At 42.7% G+C, this 16,217-nt stretch overlaps 1 protein-coding gene across 3 annotated transcripts; it reads left to right on the forward strand.

The window, feature by feature from the left end:
- Positions 1–387: 387 nt before the first annotated feature.
- EIF4A2 (eukaryotic translation initiation factor 4A2) lies at positions 388–10,400 on the forward strand. 3 transcript variants are annotated; one of them, XR_014175490.1, is made up of 12 exons: positions 388–492; positions 3,925–3,967; positions 4,053–4,185; positions 4,418–4,557; positions 6,268–6,436; positions 6,600–6,709; positions 6,921–7,064; positions 7,345–7,482; positions 7,939–8,028; positions 8,227–8,306; positions 8,846–8,943; positions 9,597–9,739. XR_014175490.1 is itself a non-coding variant. In XM_081954208.1 (11 exons), the coding sequence occupies exons 1-11, from the start codon at positions 464–466 to the stop codon at positions 9,739–9,741; spliced, it is 1,221 nt and encodes a 406-aa protein (XP_081810334.1). In that variant the 5' UTR covers positions 388–463; the 3' UTR covers positions 9,742–10,400. The 3 variants fall into 3 exon arrangements, 1 of the variants encoding a protein (XP_081810334.1); XR_014175491.1 differs by having other exon boundaries at positions 8,846–8,947; positions 9,597–9,734; XM_081954208.1 differs by lacking the exon at positions 8,846–8,943 and having other exon boundaries at positions 9,597–10,400.
- Positions 10,401–16,217: the final 5,817 nt, after the last annotated feature.

Below are 16,217 nucleotides of genomic sequence, written 5' to 3' on the forward strand. Positions count from 1 at the left end.
GACGCAGGGGCGGCCTAGTAAGCCCCGTTTAAGAGACGGGGGGGGGGGATTTGAAGCGAGACGTATCCCGTTACCACTGCTGCAATATCCTTCCGCGTCTCGCGGCATAAAGTAGTCCCTCCCGCCGGGCTCCGTTCCTTTTTACGGCCCCGAGCCAGCCGTTGAGGTCCGCCTGGAATAATCCGTTTTTTTTCTTTCTTTCTTTCTCTCTCTCTCTCTCTCTCTCTCTTTCCTGATCACCCTCCCTGGGCCTGAGATGTGTCCATGGATAGGAAAGGGGGTAGGGCAGACCTGCACGGGATCCCCCTGCCATTAAATTCTCATACTCCTCCGCAAGAAGGACGAAAAGAAGGGGGGGGAGGAAGGGGAGTAAAAGTAGATCCGGCCAGGGGGGAGGGATATATAAAGCGGGCGCCGCGGCGACGCTGCCTTTTCAGTTGAGGAGAGCGGCAGCAATCGGAACATGTCAGGTGGATCCGCGGATTACAGCAGGTATATTCCGGCGCGGGCGAAGAGAAGACGGCGGGGGAGGCTTTTTAAAGAGAAGCTTATTCAGGGCTGTAGGTGTGATGAGAACAAGCGGGTGGTTTCTGGAGGTGTCCGCCGCGGGGAGCGTCCCTTTCTGGCTGCGCTGCCTCCTCCTCCTGCCCTTGGGATAAGGAGAGGTCTTCTCCCTCGCCAGTGCCTCAAGCGGCTTGTCCGGGAAAATCTTTGACGGAAAATCCGACCGTTGGTCTCGAGCGTGCAGTAGATGGCCCTGTTGCCCTCCCTTCGAGCCACCACATGGTCTCGCCCAAGCGGGCGGGCGGCCGCCTCGGATGAGTCCATTTTCGTCCACGGGTGGGGGGGGTGGGGTGAGGAGAAGAACAGGGAGGGGCGCGGCTGGTAGGCCGTTGGTTTGCCGGCAGCCTCGTCTGTCACCGGCTTGCGCTCGACTTCGAGAGGGTGGAGCTCTCGCGAGAGTTCGGCGGACTTTTTGAGGGGAAGAGAAGGCCCGGAATGGCGCGGTGATAACGTTCCTCTCTCCACGTTTCCCTCGCTTGATAAATCATTTTCCTCCTTCGCCCCTATTGCATACGGGCCTTCCCTCCTTCCCCGTTTTCTTCATTCCACGAAGCCTTGCAAGAGACGGTCATTTTGGGGTTCCACGTGGACTGGGTTGCCTAGGCAACCCAATGGATTCTTTTCGCAGGTGGGAATCCTAAAATTGATTGGATCTGCCATGCTGGGTCCCGATTGAAAATAAGCCATAAGGATGTTTGCATGCAGGCATCTACTTATTTGATTATTAAGCCTACGGTGTATATACACAGTCCACAGCTATCATTGGCTTGCCATTTCTTTTTTGAGGTGATGAGAGGTCCTTTTTTACCCCCAAAAAACTCAATTGAAATTTGGGGGAAAGTCCCAAAGGTGCTTTTTCAAGAGGTAGTTGGATTTTCTTGTTGTTCTTTGAAGAAGAATCGCTTCTGATCTCCAGATCTGAATCGCTTCAGTTCTCCAGAACTGAAAGTTCAGTTTGCCTTTTCAAAAGGCACCTTTGGGTCACAACTATGACCTGGATCACTGAGAATCTCCATAGACGTTGGGGAAAAGTATTATTTTCTAGGACTAGATTTTAAAGGCAAGGAAAATAGATTTAACACTTTAAAGTGTTTTTGGGGTGTTGAAAGAAATGTCCTGGGTTCGGCTCCAAGTGGGGAAAAAGACACTGGAGACATGGAGGCTGCTTGGAAAGATGGTTTTAATGGTGGACAGGACCACATGGCCTGAGTCTTGAACAGAAAAGGTGATCACATGCTTCAATGTTGGTGGAGAAGAAGAGATGGGAAGATGGAGGGGCTTGCTAGGCTTTTTATAACCTGCTTAGTCCCACCTCTGCTTCCTGTTCCTGTGTAAGAAATGTATTCTGATTGGTTGTCTTTAACTTTAACTTTATTTAAATTTATAAACCGCTCCCTCTCCCCAAAGGGACTCCGGGCGGTGTACAGTCAGGGTAAAAAACACCATACATACATATAGATAGAGGCAATATACAAACTACAGTAAAATACAACTAAGAACAACGTTAAAATCAACCCCTAAAATCTACCCCAAAATTAAAAATAATTTTAATTTTTTAAAATGTCAGACTCACATGGGCCCATGCAAGGGCAACTCTCTAGGCTGAGTCCAGGTTTGGTTGAATTCTCAGATGCCATGTGGTCAGTTGAGTAAAAGGCAATATTATCCTGCCTTAATCCCATTACTCTGGAGCTGAAGAGGAGAACTCTTTATTATGTAAAGTGGACTACCTTGGCCTTCTTAATGGCCATTGACAAAGTGGGTGGAGGCAGGAAGCTACAGGGAGCTATTCTCAATTTAAAACATGTTTCTTCCTTCTCACATCCAGGGAAATATAATATTCTGCCATTTCAATATTTCCTAGGATATTTCATTTTTCTGGGAGAGGGCTGGGTGATAACTTCCTACAGGGGAACACAACAAAATTTAGCCAAATACTTTATATAGATCACTGCCAAGTATTATGGCAAAAGCAGAGCAAATGTATGCTGTGGCCTGCTGTATTTTGACTTCCCCAGGGTATTACTATTAGCATCAGAGATCAATGCAGAGCATTTGAAAGCTTGCTTTCTTTCCCCTCTCATATGAGAGAAGGATGAATGATGGCTTCCCAAATGCACACCATAATGTGATTGAGGCTTAAATATTTCAATGCAGGCGGATTTTCATAGCGCCAGTGAGACAGTAAATGTAGAATTGCAATAACAATTGCCAGTTGTGATCTTCAGTCACAGACAACCCAGAGTTGTGAGGATAACATAAAGTAGGGAAGGTACTTTTGAGGGAACCTGGAGAGGTAGTCCATAATTAAATGCACTCTAAAGGCTTTAGAAGGGATGTACAAATAGTCCTTGACTTAAAATTGGGCCCAAAATTTTTGCTGCTAAATGGGTTTTGCCTCATTTTACAACCTTTCTTGCCACAGTTATTAAGTGAATCACTGCAGTTAAGTTAGTAACGTGGTTAAGTGAATCTGGCGTCCCTGTTAAGATTGTAAAGGATGATCACATGACCCCTGGATAGTGCAACCATCGCAGTTGCCAAGTGTCTGAATTTTGATCACATGGCCATGGAGATGTGACTATGGTTGCCACTGTCATAAGTCACATTTTTCAGGGTCCTTGTAATTTTGAATGGTCATTAAACAAACTTGTAAATTGAGGACTATCTGTACATTTTGAGAAGTCATGCATTCTTAATGTACATTGCAAGCAAAATACTACTGATAGTCCTTGACAATGACCACAATTGAGTCTGAAATTTCCATTGTCATGCAAATCAGTTGTGAGTTTTGCCCCATTTTACAACTTTTCTTGCCGTGGTTGTTAAATGAATCACAGTTAAGTTGAGAGAGTTGCTAAGAGAATCAGGCTCCCCTTATTAGTTTGACTTGTCAGAAGGTTCCACAAAATAGCTATGTGATCCCACTATACTGCAAATGTCAAAAATTGTAGCCAGTTGCCAAGCATTTGAATTTTGATCACATGACCACGCGGATGCTACAAGAATCATAGTATGAAAAGGGCTTATAAGTCCCTTCTGTGCCTTTGAACAGTCACTAAATGAATGGTTCTAAGTCAAGGACTGCATGTACTGTGCTAACATAAGTAGATTAGTGTGAAACAACAAGTTATTAAATGGAACTACTTATTTTTTCAGGATTTTTTAATGGTGTGATGTATATGATCATGAGTGATTTAGTAATGTTAGAAAAATTGTGAAGCAGTACACTTAACTGTTGACTAGATATGGTCTTAGCAATAATTACTGCATATTTGACAGCTTTCAGATATGTTATACTGATAAGAATTCAAGAATTCTTAAATTTGGTTGACAATGTATGCTTCTCTTACTTGATAGAGACCATGGCCCCGAGGGAATGGATCCTGATGGTGTCATTGAGGTTAGTATGTTAGTGATAGTTGTTTTTTACAAGCCTGTGTAGAAAGATGATGAGGCATATTAAAATTTGCTTTTTCTTCTTGCAGAGCAATTGGAATGAAATTGTTGACAATTTCGATGACATGAATTTAAAGGAATCCCTTCTGAGAGGAATTTATGCCTATGGTTTTGAGAAGCCTTCAGCTATCCAGCAACGTGCTATTATTCCATGTATTAAAGGTAAGCCATAGTGAAGATTTTTTTTAATAGACACAAAGTTTTGGTCTGAGCTGCTCTGCCTTGGGTGGAAATTCATATTTCCTTGTGAAGTGAGATGATGGTATTCCATCTTTCGGGACTGACCTAAAAATGGAGACTATTTGTAACTCTGATCACTTGAAAAGGAAATGTACAGTTAAATTGCAACCTTAATGTGTTGTGTGAGAGCAGTAAATATCTATCCTTTTTTTAGGGTATGATGTGATTGCTCAAGCTCAGTCAGGTACTGGCAAGACAGCCACATTTGCTATTTCAATCCTGCAACAGTTGGAGATTGATCTCAAGGAGACCCAAGCACTAGTATTGGCCCCCACCAGAGAACTGGCTCAACAGGTATCGATAATGTAGTTGAAAAAGCTGCTTACATGTTGCATAGGTTTCAAGTGTTGTAACATAACAGCAGGATTTCTTGCAAGTTTGTAATGGCTGCTCATTGCCTTTAGGTTAATAAATCTGGAAAAGGTCAGGATATCAGATACGACAGGCACATAATGGAATGAAGTGCAGTAATAGCTGCAGGAGCTTAAGTGAAAATTGTTAAAATGCAAAATGCAAACAATTTCTCTGAGGAAAAGTACTCTGAGAAGGCATGTAGTTTCTGCAACATGAAAATGCCTGTGTGCATGTAATCAGTTTATCTCTATATGTGTGCAAATTGTACTGTGTCAGTCTCTTGGCCTCTATTTTGAACTGCATTTTTGCAGAACTATATTTAAATTTTTATTAATTTTTTTATTGATATTCAGTCTATTTTTACAAATAAGGCAGTGAACCTACCTAACAAACATTCCTTTTCCTATTTTCCCCACAACAACCCTGTGAGGTAAGCTGAACTGAGAGACTGGCCCAGGGTTCTCCAGTGGCTTTCATGGTCAAGCAGGAACTTGAATGAACTAAGGGTCTCTTTTTAATCCACTGTCTTAATGACTACACCAAACTGGCACCAATACTATAATCTGGTGGTGATGTTGAAGAAATTGAAGGCCAATTTTACAGCAATACTGTGCTATGCTTTTGTTGGTGAAAGAAAATGTTCATGCGGAGAGTAACCCAAAGTATCTTAGAAAAACACTCCTGGTGCATCTGAGCATACAGCTAAAATGCAATTACGTATCTACTCACCGTACTGCTTAATAAGTTATTCCTTGAGGGCAAAGCAACAACCCCAGTTATTTTTAGCAGTAAATAGCTTTTTTGATCATGTCAGCTGCACAAGTTGTTATGCATCAACATCTGATTTTAAAATTGAGGTGTACAGAACATTTCAAGTTTCCACATGTTTCTGGACTTATTGGAGGTATTCAGCAATAATGACCTGAACATTTTTGGGAGAGCTCTTGAGAACCTTTCGGGGTGACATTTGAGGGGCCTGTTTTTGAACTTGAAATATTTCAGATTTAAATGATTTGTAGACCTCTGCTAGTTTTGTGTCATCTAATAAGGAGGGTCAGTTTTATCTTGCTTACTTAACTGATAATTCCAAAAGACTAGATTGAGTCTGCTTGTCTATAGAGAAATGCCTGATAGTGTTTTTGGTATGGTGTCATAATGAGCGTATGGTTCTTGGCTAGCTGTCAGCTTTATTTTACAGAGCCAAAATTCCCTCTTCCTGCAGTATCAATTGAGATTCTACAAATATGGTATTTGTGGGTAGAGAAAGATTGTCAGATCTCATTTGAGCTTCCTCATCAAATATGAGATATGTGGCTGTCAGTTTTATGTTAAGAGCCGTAGTAGCACAATGGTTAGAATGCAGTATTGCATATTGCAGTTTACGTCACTGCTCACTGCCAGGAGTTCAATCCGGAGTGGCTCAAAGTTGACTCAACCGTCCAAAGATGGTAAAATGAGGACTCAGATTGTTGGGGCAATGGGCTGACATTGTAAACCGTTTAGAAAGGGTTGTTAAAAGCACTATATGAAGCGATATATAAGTGCTATTGCTATATTATGAATCCATTGGGAAACTAGCCAATGGAAACATGGTAGAGACACACATAGACCCCAATAGTAAAATTCTAATTGAGATTTATGTCATTTCAGATCCAGAAAGTTATTTTGGCACTTGGAGATTATATGGGCGCCACTTGTCATGCTTGCATTGGTGGTACAAATGTTCGCAATGAGATGCAGAAGCTCCAAGCAGAGGCTCCCCACATTGTGGTGGGAACTCCTGGACGTGTATTTGATATGTTAAATAGACGCTACCTGTGTAAGTACTTGAATGCTGATTTGAAATCTCTATAGGATATATCAAAGTAGGCATTGGTTTAAAAATTCTTGGTTTTGTTACTTTTAAGTAAAAGTGACATTTTAATAACGCAAAGTATTATTTATAAGAATACTTCAACGGAGTCTGGTTTTTTTCTTTGTAGCACCTAAATGGATCAAAATGTTTGTCTTAGATGAAGCAGATGAAATGTTAAGCCGGGGGTTTAAGGATCAGATCTATGAAATTTTTCAGAAGTTAAGCACAAACATTCAGGTAAAGTGAAACTTGATGCAGTCATGTAATAATGCAGGTAAAGTTACAATGTAGCTGTGAAGTGCTGTATTGTCGTTCCCCCTGCATAAAACAAAATTGTCTCTATTCTATCTTTGTCTGTTTTGATGCTGTAGCAGACAAAGACGCTTGGTTTCATACATTCGCTTCTTAAACCTTTGGGCAGACTAATCTTTTAATTTTCTGGAACCAGGTTGTATTGCTCTCTGCAACTATGCCAATGGATGTATTAGAAGTGACCAAAAAGTTCATGAGAGACCCTATTCGTATTCTAGTGAAGAAAGAAGAATTGACTCTTGAGGGTATCAAGCAATTCTACATTAATGTGGAAAGAGAGGTAAGGAAGACGATGAACCAGTGAAGCTAGTTTGACTTCTTGTTACAAGCACTATGCTAAAACTGCACAAGTTGGGGTATTTCCTTGGCTTTTGTGGTAATGCTAGCACGGTACACACAAGAAGAAGAAGAAATGCACTGAATCAAGTGTGACTTGGGTGGACCTCTTTCTTAATGTCCAGTGTCCTAGTCTGGAGACTTGGTGCAACACTATATAGTGCTGAAAGTTTTATTTTGCACTGTTCTTTTCTGTGCTTATGATCGCTTCCTTAATTTCACAGGAATGGAAGCTGGATACCCTGTGTGATTTGTATGAAACTTTGACTATTACCCAGGCTGTTATTTTCCTCAATACAAGAAGGAAAGTAGATTGGCTTACAGAGAAAATGCATGCAAGAGACTTCACTGTTTCTGCTCTGGTAAGAATTTATCCGAAGATAGGTTCTATGATATGGTTCAAATGCAAAATATTGGGACATGCCCCTTATTCCAATTCCCTGAGCTGTATCAAGGCTGGTATTTAATGGCTGAGAAAATGCTTCAATCTGCCCCAAACTTACTTCATGAATTTAAATGTAACACATCAGAAGTCATGTTGTAGTTTCATCAGTAGGTCCTTGGTTTGTTTTAGGAATTGGTCCTCCTCCAGGGACTGAACACCAGATTCTCTTAGAAATATTTTTTTTAAAAAAATACTGGATTATGCTTGTGTCTACTGACTGTCCCACCTGCTCAATTCCTCTTGTGTAGTGCACAATAGAATACAGTAAAAGATGCTAGCTTATTTGAAAGGCCTGCATTTTTTTTAAATTGACTAGCAAAACTCGAAGCAATAAAAGCTGGTTAACTCTTTGTATTATGAAAAATCTCTACAGCATGGTGACATGGATCAGAAGGAGCGAGATGTTATCATGAGAGAGTTTAGGTCAGGATCAAGCCGTGTCCTAATTACTACTGATTTGCTGGTGAGTTTCAGTAGTCACTGATTTGTTTGATGTGGGTCATTGTAACCTAAGTTTCCCAAGCTCTTGGTAGAGCAAGTCCATACCATGCTGTGGACTTATTAACTGCAGTATCTTAAAACTATATTGTCCAGCAGAATTGAGATACCTTGACCTCCAGGCTTGAAGTGTGCTGTTCAGTGCTTTGCCTTTGTTTTACAGGCTCGTGGCATTGACGTGCAGCAAGTATCGTTGGTTATAAATTACGATCTGCCAACCAATCGTGAAAACTATATTCACAGGTAAGTTGAATTTTTGAATTTCAATTCTGAAGTCTGAACCTTCACATCTTCAAACCTCCCTCGCTTTCTTGCATTATATAATGTGTGTGTGTTTATTGTGCGCCCGCATAGTGTGTTGAGGATGGGAGGGGCAGAGCTTCTTGATTAGCCAATGAAACAAAACAGTGGGAAAACTTGTTTATTCAATTTTTGATAATTACTAAAGATAGCGAAGACTGCTAAATTAATCTTCTTAGTCAGATGCTTGAAGTTTGCAAACATGTTTTAAAGAAGTTGCCATTGTGTATTATTGTGATTTTAGGAAAACATGTTCAGAGGTTTGCGCTTTTCATAAAGTTGTTGTTAGCTTAACATTGCTTTATTGGACATTTCTTTGTGCCAATGCCTCCACTGCCTCCTTTGGTTCCTCTTACAGTGGGATTCTTTCTCTGGTGTCTTCTAGAACTTTAAAATTACCTCCCTAAGCTGTTGTCTATCTTAGTGGCTTTGTCCGTAAATGAAGTAAATTGTACCTTATTACTTGATACAAAAAAATACAGGAGTCGCTAGCCCAGTTGATGACGAGATGGTGCTCAGAAACGACGACGTAATTTAGGACGTGGATTCGTAAGCGGCACACTGTTTGCATAACGAGCGAGTTGGTATTTATATACTTTTCTTTTGTAATGACTGTTGTGAGCTATGTTTGTCTTAAAAAGCTCTTAATGGTTTGACCAGGTAGAAGCAGAAGTTGTGAGTTTGTCAACCTGTAGATCTACTGTGTGCCCAGTACTGTTTAATTTTTAAGTTGTTCGTTTTGACAGATGGTGATAAGTTTTCCCACTGATGAATAAAAGTTTTTTTTTTGTATCTTTGAAAATACAATATTAACTCTTGGCTTTTAAGAACTTCAATTGGAATGAGAGTCTCTCTGATTTAAAACAAGCTTGGTAATTTGGAGGCTGACATCAAGCTCTGTCCGTGTTCAGAAGAAATGGTGTGGGAGAACTTTTTGCCAAAGTTCTCCAAAATAAGGAGGGAATGAGATCAGCAAAAAAATTATTTGGGAGTCCCGTTGAATGTAATATCCTGTCTACACCAAAACTGAGAAGCTGTTCTGTAATCAAAGTATTAGTCAATATTTACTATGTTTTTAAAATGCTCAGGCCAACAAAATAGCATAAGAGATTGTAATAACATTAATCTGGCAATGAGTGTCATTACTAGTTTCTGCTCCCTCACCCCAAAACAGGTTTTGTTATTTGTCAAAGAAGACTAGAGTAATGTTCAATGTCTTTGCTTTGTTTGCAGGATTGGCCGAGGTGGTCGTTTTGGCAGGAAAGGTGTGGCTATAAATTTTATCACTGAGGAGGACAGGCGGATCCTTCGGGATATTGAGACTTTCTACAATACTACAGTGGAGGAAATGCCGATGAATGTGGCTGACCTCATTTAATCCCTGGGTTGAGATGTTTTTGGAATGCAGTGCTCGCTATTGCTGACCAGGCGATCCACAACGTGCATTGTGCTTCTTGGGGGATACATTGAATCTTGTCTCAATGCTCATTACGGATCAGAAATACAGATTTTTGATAAGCAAAGCGACATTTTGTCGTGAGCTTTTGTGGGGGAGAGCCATTGGCTTTCTCTTCTTTAGGGTTTAGACTGTTGGGGTTGGGTGGAAAGTCATGGGGTCTGTATATTTTTTCTTTATTAGAAATTTATTTCCTAGTTCTGTAGAAGTGGTAGTGCTAGATGTTCTTTATCATTTAATAATTTACTTATGGACTAAAAGATATAAGTGCTGTATAAAATCAGCCAATTATGTTAAACTAGCATACCTGCCTTTATTGTATGTTATAATCCTATATTAGAGTAAATTGGAAAGGCCTTTTAAAATTACTAATATTTTATAAGAACATAAAAATGCATTTTTGTTTGGTATGTATTTATTGAATAAAGTATTTAATTAGTGTTATGTGTGATCTGGACCCTGTTGCTAAACCCTGCAAGCAATCATTACCATTGTCTTAGGGTTTAAACCCATTAAATTGCCATATTGCACATGTCTTAATGAAGTTTGAATGTTCAATAAAATATTATATATTCACTTCATTGGATGAACTGGATGCTTTTTGGAAATTGGCAGTGTAGTTCTGGGTTTCCGTTTTCAATCTTTATACAGGCTGCCAGATATGTACCTGCACGTGTGCCACATTCAGCTATACATAATAGTAGCAAATGATTTGTGTTCTGTCTGTGGAGCTAGTGGTACATGTAGTCTTTGACTTATGGCTGTCACTTATTACATTCATAAATCATGCTGGTCGTTAAGCAGTCATCAAGTGACTGATTTGAATGTCTATAAATAGCTATAAATGCTGGCATAACGGGGCAGCCATCACAACTTCAACATCAGGTAATAAGTAACTCTTGGGGAGATAGGTTGTAACTTTGATCAGTAACTAAGTGATCAGGCATCAGTTAAGGACTAACTATACCTAATGTTGAGTTAATTCACGGTGCTTCAGTTGTATTGCCACACAGGTCACCTACAGATAGTAGATAAGTAATGGAGATCTTGTTCAAGTTGACACCAAACTGCTATCTCAACAGTACTATTGAGCAGGGGTCACCAACCTTTCGGACCTCAGGGACCACTAAATAATTCTAAATCCCACGGACTACTAATATGATTTTTTTAAAAGATAAATAGTATTTAGTGCAATACAAAAAATATTTTTTCTGTGGACCACCAAAATTTTCTCACGGACCACCAGCGGTCCATGGTTGGTGACCAATGCTAGACTGATTAGACAAGCCAGTCTCTGGGTATTGTCCTAAATGTTGACCACTTTAATTACAAATTCTATTTGTCTACTCAAGAATGGCCAGGAAACCTAAGGCTTTGCTTTTTCTCCTTAAAAATTAGTTACTTTTAATGATTATAGTTGGAGAAAGCTAAAGACCAAGCTTAATATATTACTCTGTACAAATGCAAAAAGTTGGACTTGCCTGAATGGTAAGGGAAATGTATGGAATGCGTCTCCTATTTTCATAAACCCAGAAGCACTTTGAGCAATAAGTTTATTCAGGTTAGTGAAAAACTATTGGCCAGATTGCCAACCTTGCTTACTATTTTTCTTATTTCTTCTCTTGCTTTTCCTAAGTATTTTATCACTACGTTCTAATGAAGGATGTTGAAAACTTTAGTTGAAAACTTAGTGGTCTAAATTTTTTTAAAGTTAACCTAAATTTCAAATGACCAGAAGCATGCCTTTATGATTACAGGCCTTACCTTTTTCTGCTGGAATAGGGTGAGGTCATAGTGGGAGAGCATGATGGGTTACATCAGGCATTCAGTATCAGTTTCTATCATTCTATTTTTGCTTTGGTTTAGCCTAATTAGTTTGCATCGATTTGATTTTTAAAATGGGCGACAAAAACAAAACTGGAAGTTGAAATACAAACATTCAGAAATGTTGGAAATGACAATACTGTAGCAAAACAAGTTTGCATTCTGGATACAGAAAAGAATTTCTTAAGGAAAGGGGAAATCAAGCAATTGTTATGGGGGAGGGTGTGTGCAGACAAAGCCCAGCTGTGTTTAGCTCCGTGTGGTTGAGTTTTGGCAAAATTAGATTCTCAGCCATCCAGGTCATGGTTGTCCCAAAGGTGCTTTTTTAGGAGACAACTGGACTTCGTTTTTTTCTTTTGAAGATGTTTTGCTTCTTATCTAAGAAGCTTCAGCTCTGACAGGTTAGTGGGGAATTGAAGGATTTATATTCCTTGCAGTCAGCTGGTCATTTGTATCTTTTTAGAGCAGGGTTTTCAAACGCCGTGCTGGTCACACCCATGCCTGGTTTAGTGAAGGGGGAAAAAGTCCTGATGAATTTGACACCAATTTTAGAGGGTTGTTGAAACACTTGGAGGTTTCTCTGGGTCACCTGACTAGTAGTGCTGGCTGAGTTTTGTTAAAATCTGAAAGATATCTGAGGTAGCATCCAGGCTGGGTTGACCTTCATCCACTCATTGCAAGGACTGAGCCTGACAGTTAATTGAAACCACGCCCCTGTCTCTAGGCAAAGCCCAGTTCCAACTCAGTCCCTCAATGAGGAGGATGCATTATCGCCTTGTTCCTATGTTGAGAGGAATAGTTGTGGTATTGCCTTTGTGAGTATGGAAATCGTCTTGATTCCATCATGCAGGAGTGACCCTGGCTGACTAAAGCTCCTCACAGAGCTGAAGAGCCTTCATGGGTCGGTGTCTTTAAGCCCTTTCAGGGCTTTACGGTGTTATCAGGCGAAGGCGGTTTAAAGTACTCGTTTGCAGTTTGAAAAAGCGAGAGTGGCTTGAATTATTATATTGCCTGCGAGGTTTGCGTCTTTCAAGTCCACCGCCGCCGCGTGCCCCTGCCTTCGCCGCTGGTCCTTCTCTGCTTGCGCTCCGGAACTGTCAGCTTCCCCTGTGAGCTCTGGACATTCTATCACGCCGGGAAACGCTCCGCCACTCCTGCTTGCAGAAGAGCGGCGAACTGCGGTAGCCTTGATTGATTGGTAGTCACTTGAGTGTCTTTCAGCTACCACAGAGCGACCCAAGCCTTCAAAAGCGGGGAATTCAGCTTGCAGAGCGATGCGCAGTTAAAACAACCACCTTGCTTTCAGTGACTGGGACCGTTGGAAAAAAGGCGCAAAGCACCATTTTCGTATTTGTGCGCCTTTTTTCCTGTCAAAATGGCGGCCGCCATAGCCTCTGAAGCAATGAGCGTTAGCAGGGAGATTACTGCCGAGGTTAGCATTCCCCAGGTGGTGGAGGAACAAGTGGGAGCTCCCCCCACCCCCACTGCCTCCACCTCTGCCTCCTCTGGCACCACCAAGGGGCACAAGAAGCCCTTAAAGACCTCAGCAAAAACTGGCAAGTCTAAGAAATCCTCTAAACCTGCTTCTCATTATGAGAAGGCGGCGTTAGAACGCATTTACAGGACAGCTGCTTCCAAGAAGCTTCCCTCTAATCGTACTGATTTGCCTCAGCTTGCCCAGATGCAATTGGCTTTACAGCTTTCTCCTGGAGGCTTCCCTTAACCCTCTTTTTCCCATTGATGTGTCAGGTATCGGGGCCAACGCAGGAGATAAATCCAGCTGTGACTCCTGCAGCATCACTGGCACCTCCCACTTTGCACAGGGTAGACAGTATCCCATCTACTTCAGCCGGCATTAGCCAACCTAATCCCCTCTGCATGGTCAATTTCCAAGACATCATTGCAACTGCCATTTCACAGGGCATTGCAGCTGGTTTGCAGCAAAGGGAAGCTCAATCCAACAAGCAGCCAGCCCAAAATGGCTTCAAATTTTGGCACGCAGCCGGTGCCCCCCCCTCCCCGCCCGGCGACTATGTCCGCAGACACCCTGTTTTCCGAACAGGCTCCTCCATCAGAAATGATACCTACCCCAAAGATCATCATTGACCTGGTGCAGCGTCAGTGGGAAGCTCCCACCTCTGGTCCGACTCCATCGGCTTCTGACAAGAAATTCTTCAACGTGGCCAACCAATTGGCTCAGTTCCTGTCGATCCAAGCTATTGACACCCTGGTAACTGCCCTCTATCCTTCAGCCAATATGCCGGGGGACCCAGAAGATGTCCTTAAACCAGAGGACAAGAAAGCAGATCTCACTCTGCAGCATGGCCACCAGGCAGTGGCATGGGCAGTCCGGGCCTCAACCACTGCCTCATTCTTCACCTGTTCCTGTCTTCTCTGGCTGCAGGACCTGCAACAGCGTATCCCCATCGTTGACCTCCGTGCCCATCAGGATATCGCCAAACTGGTGGCGGTTTAGTTTACATCTGATGCTACCCTCTCATCCGCCAGATTTGCCTCCCAAGCCACGGCATCTTCTGTGGCATCTCGCAAACTGTTGTGGCTTCGCCAATGCCAGGCGGACGTGCGCCACAAGCAGCGTTTGGCCTCGGCCCCTTTCAAGGACAAATCTCTGGGGACGCATTGGATCCTTTTCTCATCGAGAACAAGGAAAAGAGAAAGGTTCTCCCTACGGCACCCAAGAAAGGGTTCTCCCGCTCCGCTCCCTATCCCAGGCGGTCTTCCTTTCGGGGCCAAGATGGGAGGTCATCCTTTCGGAACCAAGATTATGATTCGTCCTTTCGGGGGGCGGACTACGGCAACCAGGGGTATAGGCAGCAGAGAGGATATTTCTCTAGGCAGAGGGGGCAATCAGATCACTACCAGAAGGGTAAGGCCTCCAAGTGCCCCTTTCACGGGGGCGGGGGATGTTTTTACTGCTGGACCTAATTTACTGGCATCTAGTTATCCCATTGGAGGCAGATTGGCTTTTTTTGCTGATCAGTGGGATAGAACCACCTCCAATGTTTGGGTTAGGTCTACTGTTCGTTCAGGGCTCGCCCTCGAGTTTATCTCCAACCCCCCAGGCTCTTCAGGGCCTGCCCGTTATCTAACAACCCGGCTCGACAATGCCTTATGCAAGAGGCGATTCAACATCTTTGGGACATACGGGCAGTCCAGCTGATGCCGGCAGACCAATACGGCCAAGGATTCTAGTCTATACTTTTTGTCGTCTCCAAGGCCTTGGGGGGCTGGAGAGCCATCCTTGATCTTAAAAAATTAAACAAGTTTCAAGATGCATTACTTGCAGACTATTTTGAGTAGCGTTAGACACAGAGATTTTCTAACATCAATTGATTTAACGGAGGCATTCCTCCACATTCCCATTTTACCCCAGCATAGGCAATTCTTACGTTTTTCCTACCTTGGCCACCATTTCAAATATATGGCGTTGCCCTTTGGGCTGTCCTCCGCTCAAGTGTTCACCAAGGTGCTTGTGGTCCTGGTCGCTACACTGCGGGAGGTACCTGTCAGATTACAGGCATATTTAGATGACATTCTCATACAATCTTCATCACCTAGTCAGGCACGAAGGGACCTTACGACCACGATGCAGGCCCTTCAGATCCATGGGTTTTCAATTAACATACCCAAGAGTCATCTCCATCTGACCACCAGGTTAGTGCACCTTGGTGACTTAATTGACAATTATAATTGAGTGTAGAGTTTTCTTGTCACAGGAGCGTCAAGAATCCCTTAAGTCATTGGCAGGTCAAGTTGCCAGGGACTCCTTAGCCACACTTTCTAAATTGCTGGGCGCCATGGTGTCCACCATTGAGATAGTTCCTTGGACAAGCTTGCATTCCCGCAAGCTCCAATGGTTTCTCTTGCCTTTTCAGAGAGACTCTTAAGCTGTTCCCTGCCAAGGTGTATAAGTTGGACGCTTTTGCATCTGCGGATGCAGCTTTTGGCCGGCGGGTGCTTTAGTCGGTCCACAGGACTGGCACTCGGCAGAACCAGTCATAAGCCCACCGTTATTCTATTTCTTCTGAGGGAGTCTTGCCCGCAGTAGTATACCTGATGGTCATCTGAATTAAATTCACCCATTCCTGTCCATTTTAGTTCGCTGATTCCTAAGATATCGATGTTCAGTCTTGTCATCTCTTGTTTGACCACGTCCAGTTTGCCTTGATTCATGGATCGTACATTCCAGGTTCCTATGGAGTATAGCTCTTTACAGCATTGGACTTGCCTTTCACCACCAGATACACCCACAGCCGACTGTCCTTTCGACTTTGGCCCAGCCACTTCACTCTTTCTGGCGCTACTAGTACTAACCCTCTGTTCTTCCCCAGTAGCATATTAGACACCTTCCGACCTGGGAGGTTCATATCTTTTTGCCTTTTGGCACTGCCCATGGGGTTTTCATGGCAAAGATACTAGAGTGGGTTGCCATTTCCTTCTCCTGTGGATCACATTTTGTCAGAGCTCTCTGCTATGATCTGTCCGTCTTGGGTGGCCCTGCACAGCATAGCTCATAGATTCATTGAGCTACGCAAGCCCCTTCACCAAGACAA

Source organism: Natrix helvetica (genome assembly GCF_964273705.1).
Source record: "Natrix helvetica genome assembly, chromosome: 5".
Classification (NCBI taxonomy): Eukaryota; Metazoa; Chordata; class Lepidosauria; order Squamata; family Natricidae; genus Natrix; species Natrix helvetica.

Coding starts and splice junctions, on each gene's coding strand:
- EIF4A2 (XM_081954208.1), top strand. CDS start 464: ATGTCAGGTGGATCCGCGGATTACAGCAG. Junction 4,558..6,267: donor CCAGAGAACTGGCTCAACAG/GTATCGATAATG, acceptor ATGTCATTTCAG/ATCCAGAAAGTTATTTTGGC. Junction 8,029..8,226: donor TAATTACTACTGATTTGCTG/GTGAGTTTCAGT, acceptor TTTGTTTTACAG/GCTCGTGGCATTGACGTGCA.